The 24,841-nt window shown below is 39.4% G+C and overlaps 2 protein-coding genes across 8 annotated transcripts in view; both read right to left on the bottom strand.

Moving 5' to 3' along the window:
* Nucleotides 1-3,508: 3,508 nt before the first annotated feature.
* Nucleotides 3,509-9,578, bottom strand: RSL24D1 (ribosomal L24 domain containing 1). Its single transcript, XM_015872908.2, has 6 exons — nucleotides 9,426-9,578; nucleotides 6,893-7,006; nucleotides 6,206-6,278; nucleotides 5,544-5,607; nucleotides 5,117-5,202; nucleotides 3,509-3,893 (listed from the first exon to the last, which is right to left on the bottom strand). The coding sequence occupies exons 1-6, from the start codon at nucleotides 9,504-9,506 to the stop codon at nucleotides 3,820-3,822; spliced, it is 492 nt and encodes a 163-aa protein (XP_015728394.1). The 5' UTR covers nucleotides 9,507-9,578; the 3' UTR covers nucleotides 3,509-3,819.
* A 1,152-nt stretch (nucleotides 9,579-10,730) lies between these two features.
* RAB27A (RAB27A, member RAS oncogene family) overlaps nucleotides 10,731-24,841 on the bottom strand; it is a 31,005-nt gene continuing 16,894 nt past the window's right edge. For 4 of the 7 annotated variants that reach the window (XM_015872903.1, XM_015872902.2, XM_015872904.2 and 1 more), the window contains 5 exons: nucleotides 20,271-20,443; nucleotides 18,387-18,472; nucleotides 17,540-17,643; nucleotides 16,687-16,810; nucleotides 10,731-13,538 (listed from right to left, as the gene is read on the bottom strand). In XM_015872903.1, coding sequence (XP_015728389.1) covers nucleotides 13,340-13,538; nucleotides 16,687-16,810; nucleotides 17,540-17,643; nucleotides 18,387-18,472; nucleotides 20,271-20,423 — 666 coding nt within the window. In that variant the 5' untranslated portion in view covers nucleotides 20,424-20,443 and the 3' untranslated portion in view covers nucleotides 10,731-13,339. Of the gene's footprint in view, nucleotides 13,539-16,686; nucleotides 16,811-17,539; nucleotides 17,644-18,386; nucleotides 18,473-20,270; nucleotides 20,446-23,577; nucleotides 23,600-24,349; nucleotides 24,372-24,841 lie in introns of those variants that run through there. The other 3 variants (XM_015872906.2, XM_015872907.1, XM_032446919.1) reach the window with 3 other exon arrangements.

Here is a 24,841-nt window from a genome sequence, read left to right as displayed (position 1 = left end):
CTGCCAACATGAAGAACAGATCTAAACCCACAAGGCCTTTGTCACTCCATTCCCAAGTTCTGCGTCAGAGAATACGTCAAGCCTGACTGCAAAGGGATTTGAAGCTCAGACTTGAATTTGCTCAGTGCTGGGAATGACAACATTGGTCACAATATGACACAAAACCATTTGATGTTTCCACCACTCACCTTAGCTGGTCCTGTTTCTTAGGGGGAATTGCCATAGTGATGCTAAAAAAGCATTAACCTGGGCAACCTCTTGCACAGAGATACTGTAAATGTTGCTGCCTCCAACGCAGAATGTATGACAGCTTTTTATTCTGACAAGAACTAAGAAAGCTCTCAAAACCTCAGCTCAGAAATCACTTCACTCCAAGTGGGTTATTGAAGCAATTCTCTTAATCAGCAAGTTTAGCACAGAGTGGAGCATTTCGGAAAACAGCTTACATTAACAGTAAACAGCAACTTCTTTTCAGTTATGCGGAGATCCCTGCCTCAATTCCAGGTGGTAAGCCATGGAAGCACAGTATTAACACATGATAAATAACACATCTATTGCTGTTCTGGAGTCCTGTGCTGAAACAACTTTGCTAAAGAATCATGAGGCTGTGGATGCCCCATCCCTGGAGGTGCTCAAGACCAGCTTGGATGGAGCCCTGGGCAGCCTGGACTACTGCTGGATCTGGAGGTTGGTGGCCTGCCTGCGGCAGAGGGGGTTGGAACATGATGATCCATGGGGTTCCTACTAACCCAAACCATCCTGTGATGCTATGCTTGTAAGGCGACAGCTGATATCCTTCTTTATTGAATAATGTACATTTATTGCCACATATGTGTAAGAGAAACTGCTGTTCCTTCATCTTTAAAAAGCGTTCAAAGAACATTTTAATAAAAAGTGACTTTACAAAACACAAAATGAGAGATATAAATGAGGGGAAAGAAAAAAAGCACCATCAAAATATACCTTCAAATTCAGCTCCCCCCTCAAAGCACACCCCGTGTCCCCATCTGCTCTGGGTAACACTATGATTACAACCATCGCATCAGCCCACAGGAAAAAACTCCCCTGTCTTTTAGTGAATAACACCAAAGTATTCAGTGTCTTTTGTTTAGCAGCTTTATATCAAGTCAGAAGAGCTGATAATCCAATTTGGACCTTTTATTACTGATTTTTTTTTATTACATTTTTATTTTTTTAACCAACAATCTTCTGTATTTCTCCACATAAGGCCTAAAAATTTCATGTCTAATACCAGACAGCAGATTCAAACAATTTCATCAGCGGCTGATTTACATCTGCTGTCTGCTCCCTCTGGTTGCAGTCCAGCGCAAGCCATAAATAAGTCAGGCCAGGAGAGGAGATTGAATTTTTGAGAGCAGAACAGTAATTGAGGAATTGAACAGCCGCAGGTTGAAGTATTTTCCCTTGGGACAGAAGCCTTCGGACCTATTAGCAGCTGTCTATATTGCTTTTCCAGCCACTGACACATACGTCCATGTCAACATATTGAAGTGATTTATGGCTCTTTGTGCTGCATAAGGACAGATCTCGTGCAGGTACTTGGGGCTCCATTGCTCTTACTGTAACACTGCACAGTTCTGAAGCCAGGTAACTACATAAGGTACAACACACACACAATTTACTGCACCAGTCACCATCAAGTTTCTCTCGGGAGCTGTTTTTCAATACTTAAAAGGCATCCAAGCAAACCTAACGTTTAGGAGGTTGGAAAGAGCAGAAAGATACATCTCCAGATGTTAGATCTTAAGCCAGGAGTCCAAGCGGCGCTGCTGACCTGCACCTCGTGGAAGGCTCCACCTCCATCTTTGTGACAGCTCCAATGCCCAACACACCAACATTTCACCCCCCCCGGTAACTTCATGTCCCACAAAACCTAAAGCAAACGTGATTTCTAAGGTGTCAATGCAGCACTTTGCTGCTCACAGGTTCCCTAATTCCCTAATTCGTACTCACATGGAGCTCACAGCAGCCCTCCATCCGCTGCACCTCAGACACGCCGTGCCTGCTGCACGTGGCAGCTGGCTCAGCTCCCAGCCGGCCTTGCTCACAGCGAAGCTGTTTGCAGTGAGTTGCAAAGAGCCACGCGCCTCAAGGAGCAGCACTTGCAGCCGGCAGGAAGGCTCGGATTGCAGTCGGCATCACACACAGGGCTCTCCTCGCACCTCCTCCGCTTTGCACACACACAACCTGACACTGATTTCTGAAGAAAATTAAAAGCTGGCACCCGTTGAATGTTAATCAGCTCCTCAAAATTCAGCACATACACAAAAAAAAGCCAAATCTGTAAATAGATTTTGAAGAAGTATCTCACTTCCAGGAATAAGGGGAAAAAACGCAGTGCTTTCCCTGCAGAACAAACCCCAGCCATGCTTTCAAATTAATAGGAAACTTTCATATTTAAAACACACACATTTCACGGGCCATTAAACCAAAACCCAAAGGCTGGACACTTTGAAACATACAGGCTATTTCCAACACTCAGAAGACCAAATAAGCCCTGCCTTCCCTCCAGATCTGTCTGCTTATACTTATATTCACAATCTCAGTACTTCACTTCTTGGCTGGAAAGAAAATGTGATTTTCAGCTGCTAAATGTGTCGCTTCACTGAAAATTATTTCATGACAATGTGAAATTATACTTTCGTATTACCAGAACTTTTACCTCATATAAATATATACATCAACCTATATAAATATGACAATCATTTTAAACACGAGAACACAATTCATAAATCACAAGATAAAAACCACAGCATAATACCTACTTATTTCACACACTCCCCACTGCCTCTCTTACAACACAACACAACTTCCCTGAGCCACACAATACAATACACAAGTAGGCGGTAGGAGGTTTACCAACTGATGGAGCACATAGTCAAGCTTGGAACAGAACCATAAATGATTATTTTATAGGGCAATTAGCACTGACAAGTAAATGTGATTTTAAATACTTCTGGAAAGCTTCTCTAACCACGCAGTTGTAGCTAAACTAAGATTAAAACAGCAGAGTATTTATCTCAGTACTGATGAACTGTGCATAAACACCACCAGGACATGCAAATGCCTCTGTTTGACATGAGTTTCCTTTCTATCAAAATAATCCTGAGCATTAGGAATAAAGCAGCCAGAAGCAGGACTGATTCAGCAGCTCAATCATCCCCATAAGTCAGATTGTTCCAACTTCAGGCTGGATGTGATCACCATGACTACTTTCCTAATGGCAGTAAGTCCTACATACAAGTTAGCGTTGCTAGGTTTAGATGTCATCTGCACTGTCATCTTCAGGAGACTGACTTTAAGAGGAAAGAAAATAAACACAATCTGCATTCATAACAAACTGAACAATTTTCCCAAAGACCAGAGTGAAAATAAATCTTCTCCATTGAACTGAAGAAAAACAATGCAACCTCCTCCATCTTGTTACCATTACTATGCACTCTTACCTGCTTTTACCACCAGAGAAGAACAGACAAAATAACAAAGGTCTCATACCAACATCTTTTATCAGGGAGAGGGAAAATTACATTTCCTTTCTGGATAACAAAGAATACACATCTCAAATAACATACTTTATTTTTCATGCTGATGACAAGGTTTTCTCGAATTAGATAGCTGTAATTACTGTCAGAACTGTTGTCCATCTTGTTTTATAACAAAAATAATCCAAGCTCTAAGTGTCCACTGTTTATTAAAATGTATTTTTCTTCAATTCTGAGCACAGCTCCAAGTGCCACCAGGTGAAACCGTAAGCAACTGTTAACTGCTGAGGAAATGACAATAAGAAATACAAGCATTTTAAGAGTCTTCTTCCATGGCCACATCCTCTTGTAGCTGCTGCACCATTTTCTCCTCCAGTTGTTTTGGTTTGCCTTCAAAACAAAGAAATATTAAATTCAAGATGCTTCCAGAGGTACAACAGCCACAGCTTAGTGAGCAGTTGTTTAGCATTAAACCCATCAAGCTTAGAACTATTTATTGTTAATTGCCATCACCATCTAAAGGTATAAACTAATTGTAATAATAGAATAGCTGATACCATCATTATACAACATCTAAAATGCAGTCAATGTATTTTTTCATCTACTATGACAAGCTTTGATATGGCTAGCAATACTGAGCATAGAGAAAATAACTAACAGCCTTTACACATTCATTATATATGAAGATTTAACCCCTCCTGAATGCTGCACTGCATGGCAACAATGTTAATTTTAAATAACATTGCTGAAAAAAAAATACCCCCACAAGACTGACATTTAATTTTGCTCTCTTCCATCCAAGAGACTGAAGAGGAAAACGTTTGAGAAACAGATGCACAACACGTTATTGTGCATCATTCACCCAACACAAGTCAAACAACAAACAAAAAACCTGAGTATATCCTGACAAAAGCCCGTTTCACACACATACAATCATACCCTGCAGCAAATGCAAACATATACATTGAAAAGAAATGGAACAGAATTCTAGTTAACGTTTACTAATAGATCCCGCTTCCAACTGAGACAAAAGCATGAGTAATTTGTATAGAACAAGAACTAATGGATGTTCTATTCCAACTCTATCACTGTGTTCCATTAGCAGTTGTTTTTTATTTATAATAAATATTTTTCAATTTACTTTGATCAATACAATCTAATACAAACTAGTACTTGTTATAAGAGGTCTGGAAAACTGAGAATTATTTAGGAGCAATAGGTATCCACAACTGAAAGCCAACTTAAGAACACAGTTCACAAACAAAGAATACATGAAAATTTCCATGTAGTAGGCAGAGATTTTAGTGAAAATCAGTAACACTATCATTATATTAAAAAAGCAAGGAGGCTCTCATATGAGCCTCAGAGAACTATAAAACATCTACATTTTCATAACTGGCTAAAAAAAAATGATTTATCTACTGCATTTTCTAACCATCAATAAGTAGCAAGGGCTATTCTCTACATTCAGTAGCCAACTTAACAGTAAAAAAACACATATGGTTATTCATCAGTCAAATAAAACACAGCAAAACAAATCAAACCCCACAGTATTAATCATAAAATTATGTACACAAGTTAACGTAAGCAAACCAGGTACCTCAAGCTCTTACCTGCATGTGGAGCACGAAGAAGGTGGATGTTCTGTTTGACTTCTTTGATGTCTTCTGCCTTCTGCAACTCTTTGCTCTTCTTTAATCTATCAAGGAGAGAAATTACATTGCCTTTAAAAGAGTGGTCCATGTATTCCATTTAATGCAAAACACGTATTTAGCTGAAGTCATACACTGGCAAATAACTCTCATAAGGAAACAAAGGCAAGAATCATTTGAGACCTTATTCAAACATACACTGGACACAATAGTGCAGTAGCTCTGTGGCAGAGTCCACTCAAACTATTTTGTCCCATTGCTTGACTGCTATATGCGTACAAAGCAAAGCAAAGCACCTTTTAAAACTTTTGTTCATGACTGATCTGCAAAGACTGAATTTTTAACACAGATGAGCAAGAGCTCTCATAATGCAAATACATTTCCTCACCTGTTCATAATAAATCTAGCTTGGCGTTTCTGCTTTATTTCCTCCACCCTCTTCATTGCATCAACTGAAACAAAGCAAAGGTTGCATAAGTGCATATGTGCTTCCATACATACAATTAAAAATACATGCTGTTTTAGCAGAGCACACTTCAACTACAAGGAACTGTATTTTAAACTTAGTAATATTTTCACTTTTATGCCTACATGTGTTTTCTACAGGTAAGCATGAAATAAGACGTTACTTGAAATCAAATAAAAGTTACCATCTTCCCCTTCGTAGCTTTTGTTCTTGGCTTACAAAGCAACTCTTCCATTTTATATCAATTATTTATAAAACAAACTAAAGCGGAATGAAAGGGAACAAACAAACAGCGGCATCACTGTGTTTACACTGAGAGACTCTCAGAAAGCTGAAGAACCACTAAGGTTTGTCAAAGACAGCAGTTCAAACTAGAGTAATGCTACAGCTTCTTTTCCACACAGCATCTGAATAAAACCAACTCACATGTGCTCCACATCTAAAAATCCACATCATTCCAGTAACTTCAAAGAACAATCACTACGAAACAAATATTCTAACACGTCTCCTGAAAACCTGGTCTGTAGAAGTTGACTTCTCACAGTTTGTTTTCCTTTTGTTTCTTTCTCTCTACAATGACTCACCAGTCTTGTTCCACAACTCCCTCTGGTATTTTACTGGCTCATTTCTACGCTTCTCAAATTCAAATGAATTGTCCTGTATTAAGAAAGAGCAAATACAGATTATAAACAGAAACATATTTAGATCCATACGTTCTTATTGCAGCACTCAGCTATAAGTTTTTTTTTGTGGGTTTTTTTTGTTTGTTTTAGAATATCAACTCCTGTATTTCAAAGACCTTCTAGCTAAAGAGCTAGAAGGTAATACATGGAAGTGTTAGACAGTGTAGCAGCAGAAGCCACAGAGATTCATCTGAAGAGAACTATTTACCAAACCATCTCTAACTGTTTTCTTCTTAACAAGACACAGAGTTCTACTGTGGATTAGAAACTACAAAGCAGACCAGACACACTGAAGGCAACACTAAACATGCAGAGAGTCAACAGCATACAGTGCAGGTCAAACCAGTGTTATTCAACAGCCTCTAGTTCACCAGAAAACACCGCAGAGTAGAAAGAATCCCCTTAAGAGTACAGACGTTCTATGTCACATAATCTTACCCACATGCATAAACTACTACTGCCTCACACTGACCAACAAACCATCTTAACTCCAAACATGAGAGGAGAGACTGATGGTATCCTCAGTCATTCTGAATAAGCCAGTCCCTCAGAAATACCTCATGTAACATAACAGGTTCATCTCCTTACCACTGTCAATTCTTTGCCAGCTGCTTTTCGGAATGCTTTGGTCCATCTGATCTTTCTTGGATTTCTCTTCTTTTTGAAGTTCTTGTGGCATTTTGATTTGCAGAATCTAAATATCTTGAGGAGGGGGAGAAAAAACAAATGAAGTCAAGTCACATTGTTCCTGCCCAAATACAAGAATAGAACTGAACGCTGGAGTTTCTATAACATACAAAAAGAATAATCTTTCCAAAAGTCAGTATTTGTGTTACATTTCAACAGAACTCTATGCAGAAAAATGAAATCAATACATTTCCTTTATCATGTCTACTGATGTATTTTATATTCAGTGCCATGTTAACTACAGCAAGTTTCATTACACGAAAGACCACAGTAATTAATAAATTAGACAATCTGAGACGCTCGGTACAACTTGGCACTTAGAAATTAGATGGGTCTCCTCACTGGGAGCTCCCAGACAATGCAGCATAATCACAATTACAGTGACAGGCTGAAAAAGCTGTAAAATGTGAATAAGGAGAGCAGTCAGAAAGCACCGGGGGCAGAAGCAAGATGAAAGATGGACACACCAATGTCTGAATGCTCAGGAGTCCTCCCTGACTACAGAAATCACTGGAACCCATATGTACATAGCTCAGAAAGAGAACAACACAAGAACAACATATAAGGACCGGCATCGCTATCATGACGTGAATGTTAATAGTTTTGTTTCTTGATAAAATTTTCTCTCTCGTGAAACAGTTTCAATCACTGTTCTGCTTTTTTTCCTTTATAAAGCCACTTTCACAGCTGTCACAATATACAAACACAGCTAAAGTGGTTGTAAATAAAATATAGGAGAGTTATGAGAAGTATCAACTGAAAAAATAGAAGATAAAACCAAACCTGTACTGTGAATAAATAATTTTCTACACCTGTCAGCACTTCTTAGACATAGAGCCATCCTGACAACAAAAAATCCTCACACCTCTATTTTTTCAATGCCATAATATAACAATAACAACAACGAAGCCAATCATTTGGGATGCAGCTTTACACCTTACAGAGCAGCAGGTAGGAGGCGTCATGAGCACAATGTCACATCTTGGACTGAACTTACCCACAGCAGTTACAGCACAAACCACAACACTGACTGTTTGCTGTTGTTTCTCCTTGCTCCCATTTTTCTACCTATTCTATAGATCGCTACATACTGCCACACACAGTTATTCCACTCATCTACAGAAGCAAATCACAGTGTTTTATTTTTATTCTCATGTCAATATACGTGAATTTGTGGGGTTATATTTGGCTGAATAATAAAGATGGACACAAAATCCCTATGCCCGGCTGGAACTATTTCCCTGGCTTGAAATCCAGGAAACACAGCAACACTTGCTTTATTCTTCATATCACAGCTTTCTCAAAACCAAAATATTCTTGTTCCAGTGAGGCTCGACCACTCTAATCCATAAACCACATAATTCAATGCACGAAGAAGAATTACCAAAATCAGCTCAAATTAAACCACAATCTTGAAGTCAAAAACACACAACAGTGTAACTCCAGATCCCTGCTGGGTACTGAATTGAAAAACAATAAAAAGCAGTTTCATATTCATTTTCAAGGTAGAAAATAGAAAACTGTCTTCAATAGTTAATTAATTCAATTGTTAAGTATTGCTGAAAATACCATAAAATTTCCAGCATTTAAATGCCACTAAATCCTACACTGTTCAAGAAGAACAGTAGAAAGGTAGTTACCACAGAGAAAGTGTCTGTCCTGCCCATGACACATGAGCCGTGGTGTATTACTGCACTTCGTTACATGAACAAGCACAAGTTACTTAGTTCTCAAGTTGTTATGAAGTCTTTAACAGTTACCAAAGGCTGATCACAGGACCACAGAAGTGAATCCATAACAAAGTATCCTCATTAAATAGTTCCTATTGCATCCATAAAGAATTATCAGCTATTTCATTTCATCATCTATATTTAGATCCCACTCTCAGATTAGAATACCTTTCTTAAAAGGTAGCCATGACAAAATAACACTGTACTTCAGTTTTATAACCGTGTTATGCCAGACTCACTTTAGTGATCTGCCCCTGCTAGTCATGGAAGCATCTTATGTTCATCCAGATGGTGCTTTCAAGACTGTTACAGATGCCTAAAAGAAACTTCACGCTCAACAGCATTCACTTAATGCAGCATTAAATGGTAGCAATAGGTAGCGAAACACTGAGCTAGGAAGAACCCCATCCTCAACTCTATCCCAAACTGCCCCACATCCAGTCAAAAGGGGCAGGTAGGGAGATACCATTGAGATAAGAAGGGAAAAAGAAAAAGAATACAATCGTGGAATGGTTTGTGTTGGAAGAGACCTTAAAGCCCATCCAGAGCCAGCCCCTGCTGTGTGCTGGGTGCTCCCACCAGACCAGGCCGCCCAGGGCGCATCCAGCCTGGCTTGGCTTGTAAAGAATAGCCAGAGCACGGCTGAGGCCCCACGCACCGGACCGGGGCTGGCTTAGAGCCCGTTCCCGTCCCCCCGTCGGTACCTTGCAGTCGTTGCGCACGAACATGACGCCGTGCCCCGGGTAGATGGGCCCGGAGCAGAAGTAGCACTTCTCGATCCTCATGGCCGCGCCGCCTCGATCCGCAGGCCCCGACGGAAGCGCTCGCTCAGCTGACGGGAAGCGGCCGGGAGAGACCGCACAGCGCCCCCTGGCGGCCGCAGGGTGACAACGCCGCAGCGAAACGGGGCCGTCAATGAACAATGGGGCCGGACGGGGCGGAGCTGTGACGGGGCACGGGCGCCCCCTGCTGGGCGCACAGCGACAGCGCGGCCCGGACACACGGAAAGGCCCGAACGCCGCGTGCTGGGCCGAACTAGAGCTCGTGTGTGCCCCGCCAGATGTAGGCCGCAGGAACAGAAATGGCTGATACACACACAGTAGTTGTATGAGGGAAGGTATGAAGACAGCAGGTCTACAACTAGATACAAAAACCAAATAGGAGCATCACACAGCTGTGCCTTGTGTTATGCAACTGCAGTCCATCTTCAGGCAGATTTCTGTCCCTGTGACAGAGGATGCAGTTGGTTACAAGACGCTGCTCGAGCTCATCAGAGCAAACTCCCGTTCAAAGCAATTACACCACGGAGCTCAAGGCCCCGTTCAGCTGAGGTTGCGCTGCTTTCAAAGATGGAGATGCAAAATATTAATATTTTGCGACATGATGAGTTTAATTCCATTACACCAAATGCCTGCTGCTGATGCAGCCTTATTTTTTATGACAGCCTTTAGCAGGAAGGGAAGGCTGTTCTTCATTTCAGTCCTGATTATATGGAAACAGAACTGTCTCCTTTGAGTCAAAGCAGAGTGTGACAGTATTGTTTCTGAAATATACAGCTGTATATTAACACTCACTGAGGTCAACATCAAAAATCAAATAGACTTTAGTAGTGCAGAATCAGTATTTCATCACTCAGATGTTCCTTATTTTCCCTCAGATGAGTTGTAAAATATACTAACCTCTCCGGGCACCTGTTCCCATTTCTGATTCCTTGTGGCTATGTGCTCACATAGGCAACTTTCTCAATGTTATAAATATGGAAGTGTCACCTTTACTCTCTTCTATGGGCTGGGCTGCTTGTGGCACCACACAGGAAGCACCAGCTGCCCCAGCTGACTGCTCTGATCAGAGGCAGGAGAGAATGAGAAGCACTGCAGCCACAGCAAGGAGTTTATGTGCATGTAACCTAAATAAAGCCATAAGGCATGAGGACAGCAGCACGGGACACAGATGTTGAACTGATGACAACCAGCAGTGCCACAGTTCAGTTCAACAAATGCTGACAAAGCTTAGAGCAGGAATGTTTAATCATTTTATATCAATAAGAATGAAACATCTTAATGCAAACGCTTTCCAAAGTCTTCTGTTCTATTACAGATGTCATCATTTTCACCTAACACTGCATGGAAAAAAGCTTTGCTTAAAATATTGTTTTCCTCATAACATCAAAGTTTTCTTTCTTTCTTTCAAACAGCAGCAGACTGGTAAGGATGCTGTAACTCAGTGTCACTAAGCATTTAACACAACTTCTCATGAGAGCTACAAAGACAACAAAAGAAGATTGAAGTGTGCCGTAAGATTTAAGGCTTACATCAAAGCAATTTTATGTAGACTCTTTTTGTACAGTAAACAATTACATATAATATGCATGACAAAAATATGACAGTTGTGGTATTTAATATCTAATATCCAATCTAAACGTAAATATCCAAAAGGATTTATTTTCTATTTTTTTAAACAGCATTTCAGTAGTCACTTAGCTCAGAAGTTGGCTGCAATAGTCCTCACTGTTTTCAGGAACTGGATGGAGCTACTAACACAGGAACTTTCATTAAAGTTAATGCATGACAAAGTTCCACTGCAACCCTCTGAAAAGCAAAGAGTTCTATTAAAATAAATTCAGACACTTAAGTACATTGAAATGTATTTGTGTCCTACAGTAGAGTTTGATACTTTACTGGTCAGAAACCTGATGATAACTTCAAAAGGCACTGAGTTAAACTACAGTAACTCTGGTCCACAAGCACTTTAGAATCTCAGTATTATGTCATAGAAAAAACTACATTTATTCAATATAAATTTCTTTCATCTTTATCCTAGCCCCAGAGTAGTCAAATTATATTGCACTTTTAAAATATTCTGTGTAGGTTATGATAAAAATATAATATTTACATGTTGTTGTTAAAGAAGAATACATTAGTTTGTAAAATATTTTAAGAACCAAGTTTTAACACTTCCTCTCGCATTCTCAATATAACCAGAGGCTACGTATAATATAAAGGGCTTTTTTCTTTTCCTTATTAGCTCCTATTCCAGAAACATTTTTGGTCCATCAAAAAAACATGTTACATTGCAATTCATGCTCACAACTGATACAGACACTTGCCTGAAATTGCAGTAGCCAAACAGACAGAATATTTAAATAAATAAATACATTGTTTCTAAATAAGTATTAGCTTTGGACTTCTGTAAACAAACTGCTGTGGAAAGTCTGTAAGAAGACTCAGTTTGGTGTGTTGACTTTAATTGGCAACGCTTTTGATTTATACAACATCTGCCAGGGTAGAAAAACAAGCTGGTAGGCACATCTTTCTAAATCTGTCTGGAAAAAGAGAGAAAAAAAAACACCAACAAAATACTGATTGTTCTTCAGGTTGTCATAAGAATAAATAACAATGATTGAAGAGTAACATGATCCACCAAAACCAAAATTGACATTCATGTGATCTGCAAGTGGAGAGGGGGGGAGGAGTAACTCTATTCATTTCTAAGGAAATTACCAAGCCTTAAGTGAGTGTGTGATAACCGAGATGTACAGGACACAAAAGTTGGCAGCAGAAAATAAGCATTGTAAATTTATAGAAATACTGATTTAGACAGAACTGATATCTCAGCTGCATTTCGCCAGAAGACAATCAATCACTACTCATTTCTCAATCCATATTTGAAGAAACATTCCAAATCTGTGTTTGGTTTAAAAAACAAACAAACAAAAACACAGTACAAAGCAGTATTTCAGATGAAATTTTGCTGACATCTATGTTACCCTACACTCCTGTTAAAACAATAGCAAAGAACATAACAGATATACACTTACGCCATTGACATATCAATATATGTATACATGTGTTCTAGAAATTCAAATGATGTCAGGAGGTCTCGCAGGCTGTGTTGACTATATTTTATACAGTACAGTTGCAGTTTAAGTGTTCACATCCGTGACCTATCAATAAGTGCTCTACAAATCCATCCCTGTGCTTCTCTAAGAAGTTTCTCATTCTGTGTAAAATATCTTTCTTTTGGCTTTTATCACTAAATACTGATGGTGTGAGGAAATAATGAGAAGATACTTACAGGTTTTTGCAAAAACAAACAAACAAACAAACAAACAAACAAGATTTGCTATTTATGATTGTCATTGATTGATAAAATGATTAAATGTTTCAGTTAAAACAGACTCAAGAACCATGTTGGTAAGCTTGCTAGTTTGTAGACACTACAAGTAGTCACAATATCTCATTGAAATACTTAGTCTTTGGAATTAATGGAGCCTTCAAAGAGCAAATGAATATCTTTATTTCAGAAACCTACCTTTTCTTACTGCTCATACATAAGGATGCTTTTACACTTGTTAATTAAAAGTCCTCTCCTTCCCTTCCTTTCAAAGTAGAGAATTTAGGGAATATGCAAGTATTACATCGAACTGATGAGCTTGTCCCATCACTAATAAACTACATACGCTGCAAACAAATCAATGTTGTTTGAGAGGAAAGCACAAGAATCAAGAGTTAATAATGCTTATTACATAACTATGAGATGTGACTTGTCTATAAGTTAGACAGTTAAGCTGCAACTGTACTATAATTTAGCATGTACACTGAATTTTATTGTAGCTGAGTCAACAGCCACATTTGCCTTTTTCTTGCTCCTCACTCAGTTGTTCTGTAGAACTGTGCCCATTGGAGCGCACTACCCCTTCTGGGATCCAGGATTTATCGACGCACCGCTCCATGCGCTTCATGATGAGGTCCAGCAGCGTATCAATGGCTTTGCTTACATTATTCCCATTAGCTGCACTAGTTTCAAAATATGGTATCCTGCAGAAGACAAAAAGCACAAATGTAAATCACAGTTTATATTCATAGGAGCATAATCAGTACATCACTTTAGCTATATACTTAGAAATTGCACTAATAGTGTTGCCGTTCCTCCATAGTATAGAGACACTATATGGCCAGTGATCTGAAATGTAAAAGAAATGAATGGAATGTCTCATTCTGCTGGCAGGACAAAAGGGTGAGCATTAATTTACTGCTTGGAATCCATGTTTTATGGAGGCACTGGTTGTTACAAAGTCCCAAGGCTCAGTTCACCCACAAGAGATGCAATTTCTTCACATGGCCTTCTCTGAAGAAGTGTTCTTTACTGATTTCTATTTACATCAGCTAGGGTGTCTGCGAGAAAGGGAGTGCGCATATGCAGTTCCCCTGCAGGCAAGGCAAAGTCTCCTAATCCAGTATTCTTATTATCGCTACAAAAGGCATCACAGAACTAGAGCAACAACTTCTGTATTTTACAATGTCAGCAGCCCCGGTAGGAGAAGACTTATACTCCTGCAGAAATCTCTCCAGCAGTGGAACTTCAGGGTTAAGATAGTCTTATTATTATTAAATTGAGCAGCCCCTGCTCCCTTAGTGAACAGTCCAACTCTGTATAAGCCCTCATCTACAGTAAATAACCACAAACAAACACAACTAAATGCAGACATGCTGCTTGGGAACCCAAATTTTGAGGGAAGCAGAATATTCATGTTACGATGGAGAGCACGTGTATGGTATTTTCTCCTCTCTTCTTATTGCTCTGAATACTCCATTCCTAGCAAGACAGGTAAGCTGCAAACATAGCTGGAGATAAAGAGGAGAAACACAGGACTAGGGAAATGAACAAAATACATGAGTTTACCTCACGTGTTGTGATGAATAGACACAGCAGAAAGAACAAGAGTGGTAAGTGAAAGCATTATCAAGACAGGAAGGAACAAAGTCAGAAATAAAGCAAGCAAAGCAAGAGTGATGCTCAAGGGAGACTGAAAACAAAATTCAGAGGAAGAAGCAGAAGAAACTAGGACAAAGCAGTAAGAATCAACTTCTTCATCAAGGGAATTGGGAAGATGGTGATAAGTAAATAAAAAAACATAACAAATGTTGATTTCACCCAACTGGAAGCTAACTACAGATGTAAAAAAAGAAGTACAAGCAGTAATAAACATAAACATACACAGGATGTTTGCTGTGTGAGACACCATTAGGTTAATGGAATTTAATTCCAACTTCTGCCTGAAGAAAATTCAGTGTCAAAAATGTGAAAGAGCACCTTCTTGCTATTGTACTTCTGACCATGCACTTAACCAGTATGCAATTCTTATTTTTAAGGTTTTTTACAGAGAGCAAGGTACGTAGGACTCCCCGGATTGACAGCACTGACTTTGGACAGCCCTATGTCTAAGCCAGCAGAAGAATTTTCAAGTAAACATGTAGGTACCTTCCCCCATTCTCCCTCCATATTTTGGAACTGGTACAGCAGGTGGCTCCCTGCAATTCTCCTGCAAACCTCTCCCTTCACTAGTAAACTTCTGAAAGATGCTGACAAATGAATGAACTCTATGTTTCCTACCAAAAAAGACTTATTAAATTTGCAAGATCCAATGAGTGGTCAATAGCACTGTATTACTGTCTCAGTGCCTAGGTCTCCTGTAGCCATTTTCAAAGCACAGCACTCTCAAGTACAGACAGGGCATACTGAGTATCTCACACTTTTGTTATTGGAAGACTGCTGCAGCAGGATTTAGCTTGCATCCTCTCAGGAACATCTGGAAAAGTGCACAATTTCTGGAAGCTCAGTGCCACAGGGCAGCAAATCCATTTGTTTCTAATAAATAGCTTGCTTCTGATTTGCCTCCAAGGATACTTCAAGGTGAAGGAAAGCTAGTTTCTGACTATGACAGAAATAACATGGCACAGCAGGAATAGACCTGCAGAGCAAGATAATTACCATTAAGGACCCAGTGTTAACAGCATGTGTATTTTGTGAGATTTACTCTGGACTTGGCTAATCTAGTCCCTTGAATCTCCCTGACTAATCAGGATATAGTCCACTGGTTGGAGGCCAACATCTAGTTTAGTTTTCATTTCAGAAGGAATCCAGTTCCCATGCAAGAAGGCTGCTTCACTATGTGAATCAAGCCACAATAAATGGGTCAGAAGATTTCTTTCAAACATGTACTTCTGATTTACACTAAATGCAAATCTAGTTCAGAGATGGGAACCACGGAAGAGTTTAGCAAAGTATAAGAGTAATATGGGATTAATTAGTATCTGATAGGAAGAAAGGTTTGCCACAGTTCCTTTAAAGTCACATGATCCTTGTCTGTGAGGATAGAGAAAGGCTGTCTTCCAGCTGATTTGACTGATGTCTCATTTTCAGACTCTGGGAGACATGCAGACGTCTGCACAAAAACAAACAGCAGAGCCTTTTGAGGCTAAGTGACTAACAACTCAGCTAAGTACAGGGGATCTGCAACCAGGACTAGAACTGGTCTTCTGTGGGAACCCTGCACTCTGTAATTAGATCCTCCAAATGCCTGTGAAAGGGTCCCAAGGCTCTCAAAGAAACTGAGGTTGCATGTTTCAACTGTCATGCCAGTGGGCAAGGGCTGCTCCGTAACAAACTGTTGTAATAAAACTCAACTTCTAAATTAGGATGTAATTGCTTAGTATTGCATTTTCCCTCTAAAATCTGATGTGACATTAATCAGTTAATCATCTCACTAAATACTCATTTAGATTTCACATCACAAGAGGCCCAGGCTTTCAGTGGACCACAGAAAGCTGCAGCACAGGAAAGAGCAAGTAATTAGACCGCCCTAATTCACCTGCCTTTTCAACTGAAGGCCATCTATTTTACCAGAATGTCTGTGAAACAGTTTACTTCACCTTTCCTTCATTTACTGTCAAAGAAAGAAAATTAACCACCCTCTAGTGCAAGATTATTGCAACATTAAGCACAAGTTTTTAGGTAATGCAGAAAACATTTATCTCTGACAGGAAAAAAAAATGTACTATACAGGTCAGTGCAGCATTCTAAAACACTTATTTGCACAACCATCTTTCATTCTATGGGAAAGACATTACAGAAAGCATTTGATTTTGCTTTAAATACAGCAACAACTGGAAGGAAGTTATTTACCCATATTTTTCTGCAAGTTCCTTAGCCTCTTCTTCTTTCACCATTCGTTGGTCTTCCAGATCACTTTTGTTTCCACATAATACAATGTCAGGGTTTTCACAATACGCATGCATTTGTAACTGACCTAACAGCAACAACAGGAGTAGGAGTCACGACTTGCTGTCACACAAATCTTACCAAGAATATTATCACATTTCAGGGGACACAAACACCTTCAGGAAAATTACTTTTTGGAAAAAGGGAATACAATTGCATTCCGTTTTCTCTCAAGACTTCTGCAGTTGCACTGAGGAACCAGGGAACAGGTAGACATCCACTATCACATACTCGGTGAACAAGCCAGGGGAGCAGAAGCCTGACAGTGTTAGTGCAGAATCTGTATATTTGTAGCTTAAGGAGTTATGCTCACCAAGCATCTTCAATGAGCTGCCAGAAAAAAGTCCAATACTTTCATCTGATGGATGACGCAGTGGGCTTGGGAACTGCTTTCCCTAGACACATCAGTCTAGTTACATTCACTTTCTGTTAAGCTTTGCTGACAAAGCTTCAGACAATGTATTTTCCACAGACTCATGGTATTGAGCATTACCCAAACTGGGGATAAGCCTTCTCAGCCTGCTGGGTTAAAGTGCGAGGTTAAGTAAGCAAAGCTGAATTTCAGGTAAGCGCTAGAAGCTCCCACTAGCAGCTATTACAATTGCAAATGGGACATTTACTTTCTTGTTCCTCAGAAAGCTTCAGAACCCAGAATTTTCAGTTGTACTGCTCAGTGAGACTTTGTATTTGCAAGAACAGTTCCCATCCACCACTGCAGAAATAGAAAGAAAGGAGATGAGAAAAAGAAATGTCATACTTATCCAGTTCCTGACATTAAGGAAGCTTTGCTCATTTGTCAGATCAAAGAGTAGAAGAAACCCCATGGCATCTCTGAAGAAAGCAGTTGTTAAGCTACGAAACCTAGACAAGGAAAGCAGAATTATAAAGTTACTTTGAAAATGTAATTGCATAGAATTGTGAAGCTTGGGTAACTAAAGACAAGATTAGCTAGAAGAAAATATTCATCATGCTTATTTTGCCTGATGCAGGGACTGGATAACAAGGAATTGCTAACATTACTATGTCCTAATCCAGGCCTAAAGAAGTCAAGCAGACATTTAAATAAGCCCTCAGGCTTGAGTGAAAGCTTCATATTATACAGCATGTTTTCATCAAGATTCAGAATTAAAATAAGAATGAAAATCAAACTTCGAAGTTAAACTCGTTACTACATACATCAGTTCTGGATTTTCAGACGATCAACCACTAGGACGCCTGTCTTTTAGTAGACAAGTAGGAAAGAATCCCTGCAAAGTGATTTCAGAAGTCTGACTTTTCTAACACCTTGGCATAGAGACATAACAGAAAAGAAGAAAAAATAAAATTAAATTAAAAAAGCTTTTAAAATATCTATATGCACTGGCCATGAAAAAATAAGCTGAAGACAAAAATTGATGTTTTTGGTTTTAGTGTTCAAATTTAACAGGTACTCATACAGAACTTTTCATCACAGTCAAACAGCATATTAAATGGTACTTTCCCATTCCCATACAACTAAAATGTAACAGTCAATAAGAAGAATTCACATACTTCATTTCATTTGCACCTAGCTTGGTAATACCTGCTTTACTTTCTGGATTGGAGAGGTAGGGAGGGAAGCATACCTTTCCTGCCCTGCAGTATCCCAGAGCTGAAGATGTATCCTCTGTCCTCTGCCACCAACGCCATCTGGCCCATTGGGTCTGTAGACCTGTTGAAGGGAAATTTGTAAGACAGAACGTTAGCAGCCCAGCCTCTATGGAACACAAAATAATTGACACTTAAAGTCATTAAAATGCAGCAAAACTATCACTGTCAATACAAGCATTCCCAACTACAACTCAAAAGTAATATGAGTTGCATTTCAATTATGCATCTACTTGAATGTTTAAATATAAGGATAAAAGTGGAAATGGAAAACCAGTTTCCATCAGATTTCACATTCCAAATAGAGTGAGTAGGAGCCAGTGTGATCTCATCAGACAAGTTTATTTTTTGTATTTGATTTTGATTTTCTATTTTTTTTACTATTGTGTTCTATCCTGTCCAAGTGAAAACATAACTGCAAGAGATCATGCAATCCAGCAGTGTGTTTGTAACACCAGCAGAACCTTATTAGCAAACAGAATATACTCATGAAAATAACGATGTACCTTTTTTGCTGTCAAAAGATTGCTGAAAGAGATGGGGATAGGTCCTGGATCATAGATTATGTAAGCAGAAACTGAATACTAATAATGAAAGCTGTGGAGTTTACTCAGCATGACAATATAAATAAGGGCATCTGTTAGCTTTAGAAGGATCAGTTAAAAATAGACTCATTTATTGTTCATGTCTTTCCCTTCAACACTAATTGTACGTAAGATTACCTGAGTTAACAATACTATCTTCAATGACATACAAGTCTGCTGAATTTGTGGATTATATGAGTCAGGATGCAAAACATAAAACTTATCCTGAATTACCAAATACTCTAACCAAGAAAATCCATCACATGTACCATCCAACAAAAGGAACACTAACTTATTCAAGGCACAAGTTTCACATCTCACAAAGACATTTACCCCTCCCACTACTGTGGTGTACATCATCCACCAAAAACTAGTGTATACAATGTCCATTTTACCATCTCCAACTATCAAACTGACCTACCAAGTGTCATCATGAACTATATTTATAGTGCCATGTCCATGCTTTTCAAACATCTCCAGAGGTGAGGAAGCCACTACCTTCCCAGGCAGCCCATTCCAATGATTAACCAGCCCTTCCATGAAGAAATCCTTCCTAATGTACAACCTAAACCTTCCCTGGCTCAACTTGAGGCTATTACCTATCACTTGTCACCTGAGAAAAGAGATTAACATCTACCTTGCTACAACCGAATGTTAGGCAGTTGTAGAGATCTCCCCTCAGCTTTCTTTGCAACCGACAAAGCGCGTACTTAAACCACCATTTGGGGATTTAAAAAGTTTTTATGTTTTACTTTCCACAATTCTTACCCACTAATGACAGCTGCTCAGGAAGCCAGATCAGCTCTCTGCGTTATCTGTACATTACATTAACCCATGTAGCTTACATATACTCAAATGGTTTTAAAACTAACACTGCAGTCTTCGTTCACTATTCATTTAAGTCCACAAACAGTAAGAAAACCACTGCAGCCCAATCCTTCCTCATATGTGGAGTTCAATAGTGAAGGTACTACTCCAGCTGCTATGAGCACAACTCACTGAGTAGACACTGCTCAGGGGTGTTGATGAGTCTACAAAACGGTTGCTGACAATCAGCTCTTTTTTTTTTAACCTTGGAGAAAACAGACACACTCACAAATATAACCAGGCAAAATAAAATAACATCCTTCTCACAGTGTTAAGTATATAGTAACTATAGACGGCACACTTACACACAAGGATTAGAAGGTCAGATTAAATAGATCTCTAAGTAGATTCTAGTCACCAGCAACAAAAGAGCAACCATTTTGAAGTATCACTCTGCTTGTGAAAACTCACCACTCTCTTTTCCCGGAAGTCGATGCCCACCGTTGTGATAAACTTGGAATTAAATTTGCCATCTGTATACTGGTAAAGAAGGCTGGTCTTTCCTACTCCAGAGTCACCGAGTGCGAGGAATTTTATGAGGTAATCATAGTCCCCATCAGACATAGTGAGGATTCAGGAGACACCTTAGAAAGCAAAGCAAAAAGCATTAGTCAGGCAACAACCAAAGCTTCTTTTGACAGGTGTTCACAATATAAGTCACCACTTGAAAAATGAAGCGTCCGATAATAGTTCTGTGATCTTTTACACTGCTTTCACCTTAAACTCTCCTTTATGCCAAGTATCAAAAACAAACCCTGTCCAAAAACAAAACAATAAAAAAAACCCCCACAGCTGATTTTCACTGCACTGCTCTTACTTCAAAGAGAAGTCAACACAACAACAGAATGAAATACCACTGTCAAAGAAAAGTATTCAACATAACTGGAAAACAAACTGCAGAACTCTTTTTAACCTGTGTGAAAGCTGGAAAAGCTGCTTAAATGCCTCAGTGATGCGATTCTGTTCTCACATTCACTGTGATATTATTAACATGCACACAAAAAAATCCATTCGATTTTTAGACTGACAACTACATTTAAATTAAAGGATACCGTATCATCTCAAGAAGTTTTTCCATACCAAGAAAAGAAGCAAACTTTTTAATGTTTGAACAAAGTTTTTAACCCCGATGCTAGCTCTAAACTAAATCACGTTTTAAATACTCTGACCAAAGTGAAAAAAACAGCTAGAATGTGTAACAAAAATGACTGGAAAATGGAATGCACAGTAGAAAGACTGCTGCAAATGCAGTAGTACTTTCCTGTTGGGTAGCTACCCAGCATCTCTTCCCCCAAAATAAACAATAGGGAACTGCCTTATGTTGTTTTCAAAGAACTGAACGTGGTAAGATAAGCCTAAAATAACCTAAAAACAACAGAAAACTGGCATAAAATTGCCCATTATCAAGGAGGGAAATTAATATTAAAGTATAAAAAAATAGGATGTGTTATGAAATTAAATATAAAAGAAAGTTAAATTTGCTGTTCCCACTGTAAGTATGTATTTCTGGAACTAGTTGTAGTTTGCACTACATACAACTACTCATTACAAGCGGAACACAGCAGCACTTTGCACCAATGGCAAAACACCAATTCATTTCTTGAATATCAGTTCAGAGCTTGAGGTTTGGAACAAGCTCCATATCTCTAGAACGTGGGTGTCAATCACCACCATTACACTAAACCCATAATTAACTCTACAGTTTCAGCTTTATGCCAGCACAGCTCCTGGATACAAAGCAGAACATTGATTGACCAATGCAGCCATGACTGGACATACCACAACCAAAAGCAGACAGTGGTCAGATTTACTCCAAGATAGATTCCAATTGGAAAGCCAGCAGAAAGCATTTGACACCTTTTTTTGCCATTTCCAGTCCTGAAATCTCTACTCCCACTCAACACTTAGTTTACATTATTCCATCAATTACAGTGAGACTTTGCAGGTATAGGTTTAACTCCAATAAGCTGATATATTTCACACAATGTCACTTCCATACCAGAGACGGACAATTTGCTTTCCAGTGTTTTGTATTAATACTGTGTTTTACAATAAAGCAAGAGATTGAAACAGAAAGAAAAAATAAAGCAGTAAACAGCTAACAGTTATTTTTATACAGACTACCACAGCTTCAGGCCTGCATACACCACACAACTGACAGAGTGACGCATTCAACAAGCACATGGAACAGGCAGCCACACACTGACACAAGATCACTTCCAGCAGAAATTAAAAGCCTGATCCATTAAGCACAACCACAAATACCAGCAAAAGCTTCCATTTGTTGCTTGTTTTAAATCCTCCTCTATCTTTGGGATGCACACAAACAATCAGATTATTTATCATGTGGCTGTGCAGAACCTCTTTTCACTGAAATGCATTAGAAGAACGGGAAAATGCTTTAAAAGAGTGAACACGATGGTTTTTACTGAAGATTAAACTTGATTTAGACTTCCTTCTCTTACACACTGTTTCTTCTGCTCTCAGATGTTCTGCCAAGGGCAAAGAGCTGTGTAAATGCACCCTCTACTCAAGCACGTGTTCTTTCAGCTTCAATACCCCTAAAATACTGCTTAGAAAGTCTTAAATGCAAATCTTCATAAAACAGTCTACCTCTGAGAAAAGCTCCTTTCATGCCTTTTACTGTCCTACTGCGCTCATACACAAGTATTTGCCCTGCCCTGTTGGTATTTTGCTGACTAGCTGCTGGCCTATAGAACAAACTTTTAGTAACAAGCAATTGTGTCAGCTGGTTATTGTCAATTTATGATGCGAGAAAGCTAATTTATCCTTCCTCTTCTGTAAGACCTGGTAGAGGAAGAACAGGCACTGCAACAGTATCACGTGGAGCCATGAGAAAGTGTTCAGGTTTGATTCCAAGACAAGCTGCAACAGAACAGCCCCATCCCTCCACCAGCCTGAGCGGGGGAAAGCCTTAGGTTAGGCCTTAGGGAAGGAAACTTTAAGGTATTTCTGCTGTTAGATCAGATTTGGGAAGTACCTGTCTGGGTGGCGTGGCCTATTTGTCCAAACTATTTAAGCCTCAATTCTCCGTGTGGCAAATAATAAATTACATTTGCAAATGAGTAGTAGAAGCCTCAGACATAAAAAGTGGCTTATAAAGGAGTTGCTCAAGAAGGAAATTTTCTCCTTAGGTTTTTGAAATGCACACACCTTTCACTGCACCCCATAATGTCAATCTGTTATTCAAATATCTCCAGGGAGTGGTTCTTGTGAAACCCTGTACAGTTAACCTATCCTTGGAGAGTTATTTTCAGAGCAGTTTCAAGCCTTGTCCTCCTCCCTGTACAAATATTTAAAAAAGTTATCTCCACCCTCTACTTCCAAGAGCTGCAGTCCCACAGCCCAAATACATCCAGCTCCATATGGCAGAAATAAGGATATATTTACAGCTAAGTACATTCATGGGAAATTCACTGTCATGGACCTATAAACCCATCCTATTTCTTCCCCTTCCAGTTCTGCTTTGCTTTCAAGTTAGGTCCTACAGCTTCACATCTTCCAGTCTTTCCTTCTACTTTTCTACACCTCTTAAAGCAGGACAGGGGGAAGAAGAAAAGGAAGAATGAGAGAAAACTGATGATACAATCAGGATCCAGCAGATCTCAAAACAAAACAAAAAAAAAAAAAAAAAAAGAAAGGAAAAGAAAAAGAAACAACACTGAAACATCACAGAACAACTATTCCCAAAACTTACTTGTACAATTAAGGGCTCCTTGGCATGGAAAAAAAAAAAAAAGTTACCAATGGAAACAGCAAAAAGCGTTTCTTCCTTCGTGAGATCCTCCTTGAATCCCATTCAGCTCTGGCTTTGCCTTTAGCCTGGCATGCAGAAGAACAGGAGCTATAAGCAATACTTGGAAAACTCCACTGGCTTTTTCCATTGCTGATAGGACCCTCACAGTCATCATTTAACCTGCACCCATAGTGCTGCTGCTCTGGAGCCTGCCCACATGTTCAGGTTGTGCTCTGCCAAGAAGAGGAGTCCTGCAAAGCAGGGCTAGTCTAAGGCAGTCACACAACAAGCATCAACACTAGTGGCTCATATTGTTGCCTCCAGGTCACAAATATCACAATCCTATTGTGAGATAAAACATTCAGGAGTACGACAGTGTTGTTCCTGAATAACTTAGGGAAATTATCTTGGCATGCAGGATTTGCCCTTTGCAGCATGGGAAAAGGAATATGCTTTCTGAACAAACGGGTATCACATAAAATACCCAACTCCCATCCTGTGACAAAGATGACGGGGAAGAAAGAAGGGAGGAAGTGATAAATAGATGAGAACATATGCCAAAAATAAATAAATAAAAAAATAAAAAATAAATTAAAAAATGAAGAAGAAGCAAAAAAAGAATCATTGAGCTGAAAATAAAAATGTACACACACACACAGCGTAAAGCCCAGGAACATTCACTTACTCAGGCAGTCTTAAAGCACATCAATTTAAAGTAAAGTATAACACTTACCCCAAACTCTGCTAAAGGAATAGTAAGGGCACAGTGGAGATAGTACTGCTAGCAGGAGTATTTTCCTAGCACCACCTCTTTAGCACACAGCCAAGAAGCCTACGTGTCACCTGTTTGCATTCATGCTGATGGGTGCTCAGACATAAAGAGGTGTGCCTTGTGTCTCCATTTCTAAGGAGGTTGCTACCTGACAGCATGGCTGGGAAGCAATTACACAGTCCATATGTTCCATTTATTCCTAAAGGCAAAGAGCACTTCAGAAGAGGTTTATGCACGACATATCTACAAGCAGATGTAACATATGTGTATCACGCACGCATCCTAATATAATGACACTGCTTCCTCTCTTTAGGGTGAGAGGAAGCTGACAGTCTCTAATGCCAATGCTGTGTTGCTTCTTTCTCTCTTGTACAGACACAAACACACCGTGATACTCCATGCACACCCCAGGGAAAGCTGGCTTTCCCATAGGTTTCTACACAAGAGAAAAGG

The sequence above is a fragment of the Coturnix japonica genome, chromosome 10 (genome assembly GCF_001577835.2).
Source record: "Coturnix japonica isolate 7356 chromosome 10, Coturnix japonica 2.1, whole genome shotgun sequence".
Taxonomy (NCBI): Eukaryota; Metazoa; Chordata; class Aves; order Galliformes; family Phasianidae; genus Coturnix; species Coturnix japonica.
This window is presented reverse-complemented; position numbering and strand designations above follow the sequence as displayed.

What these genes read in the sequence shown, in the direction of transcription:
- RSL24D1 (XM_015872908.2), bottom strand. Translation starts at nt 9,506, where the DNA reads ATGAGGATCGAGAAGTGCTACTTCTGCTCCGGGCCCATCTACCCGGGG. An exon ending in TCGTGCGCAACGACTGCAAG is followed by an intron (nt 7,007 to 9,425) that starts GTACCGACGGGG and finishes CCCCTCCTCAAG; the next exon opens with ATATTTAGATTCTGCAAATC. An exon ending in GCTAGATTTATTATGAACAG is followed by an intron (nt 5,203 to 5,543) that starts GTGAGGAAATGT and finishes TCTCCTTGATAG; the next exon opens with ATTAAAGAAGAGCAAAGAGT.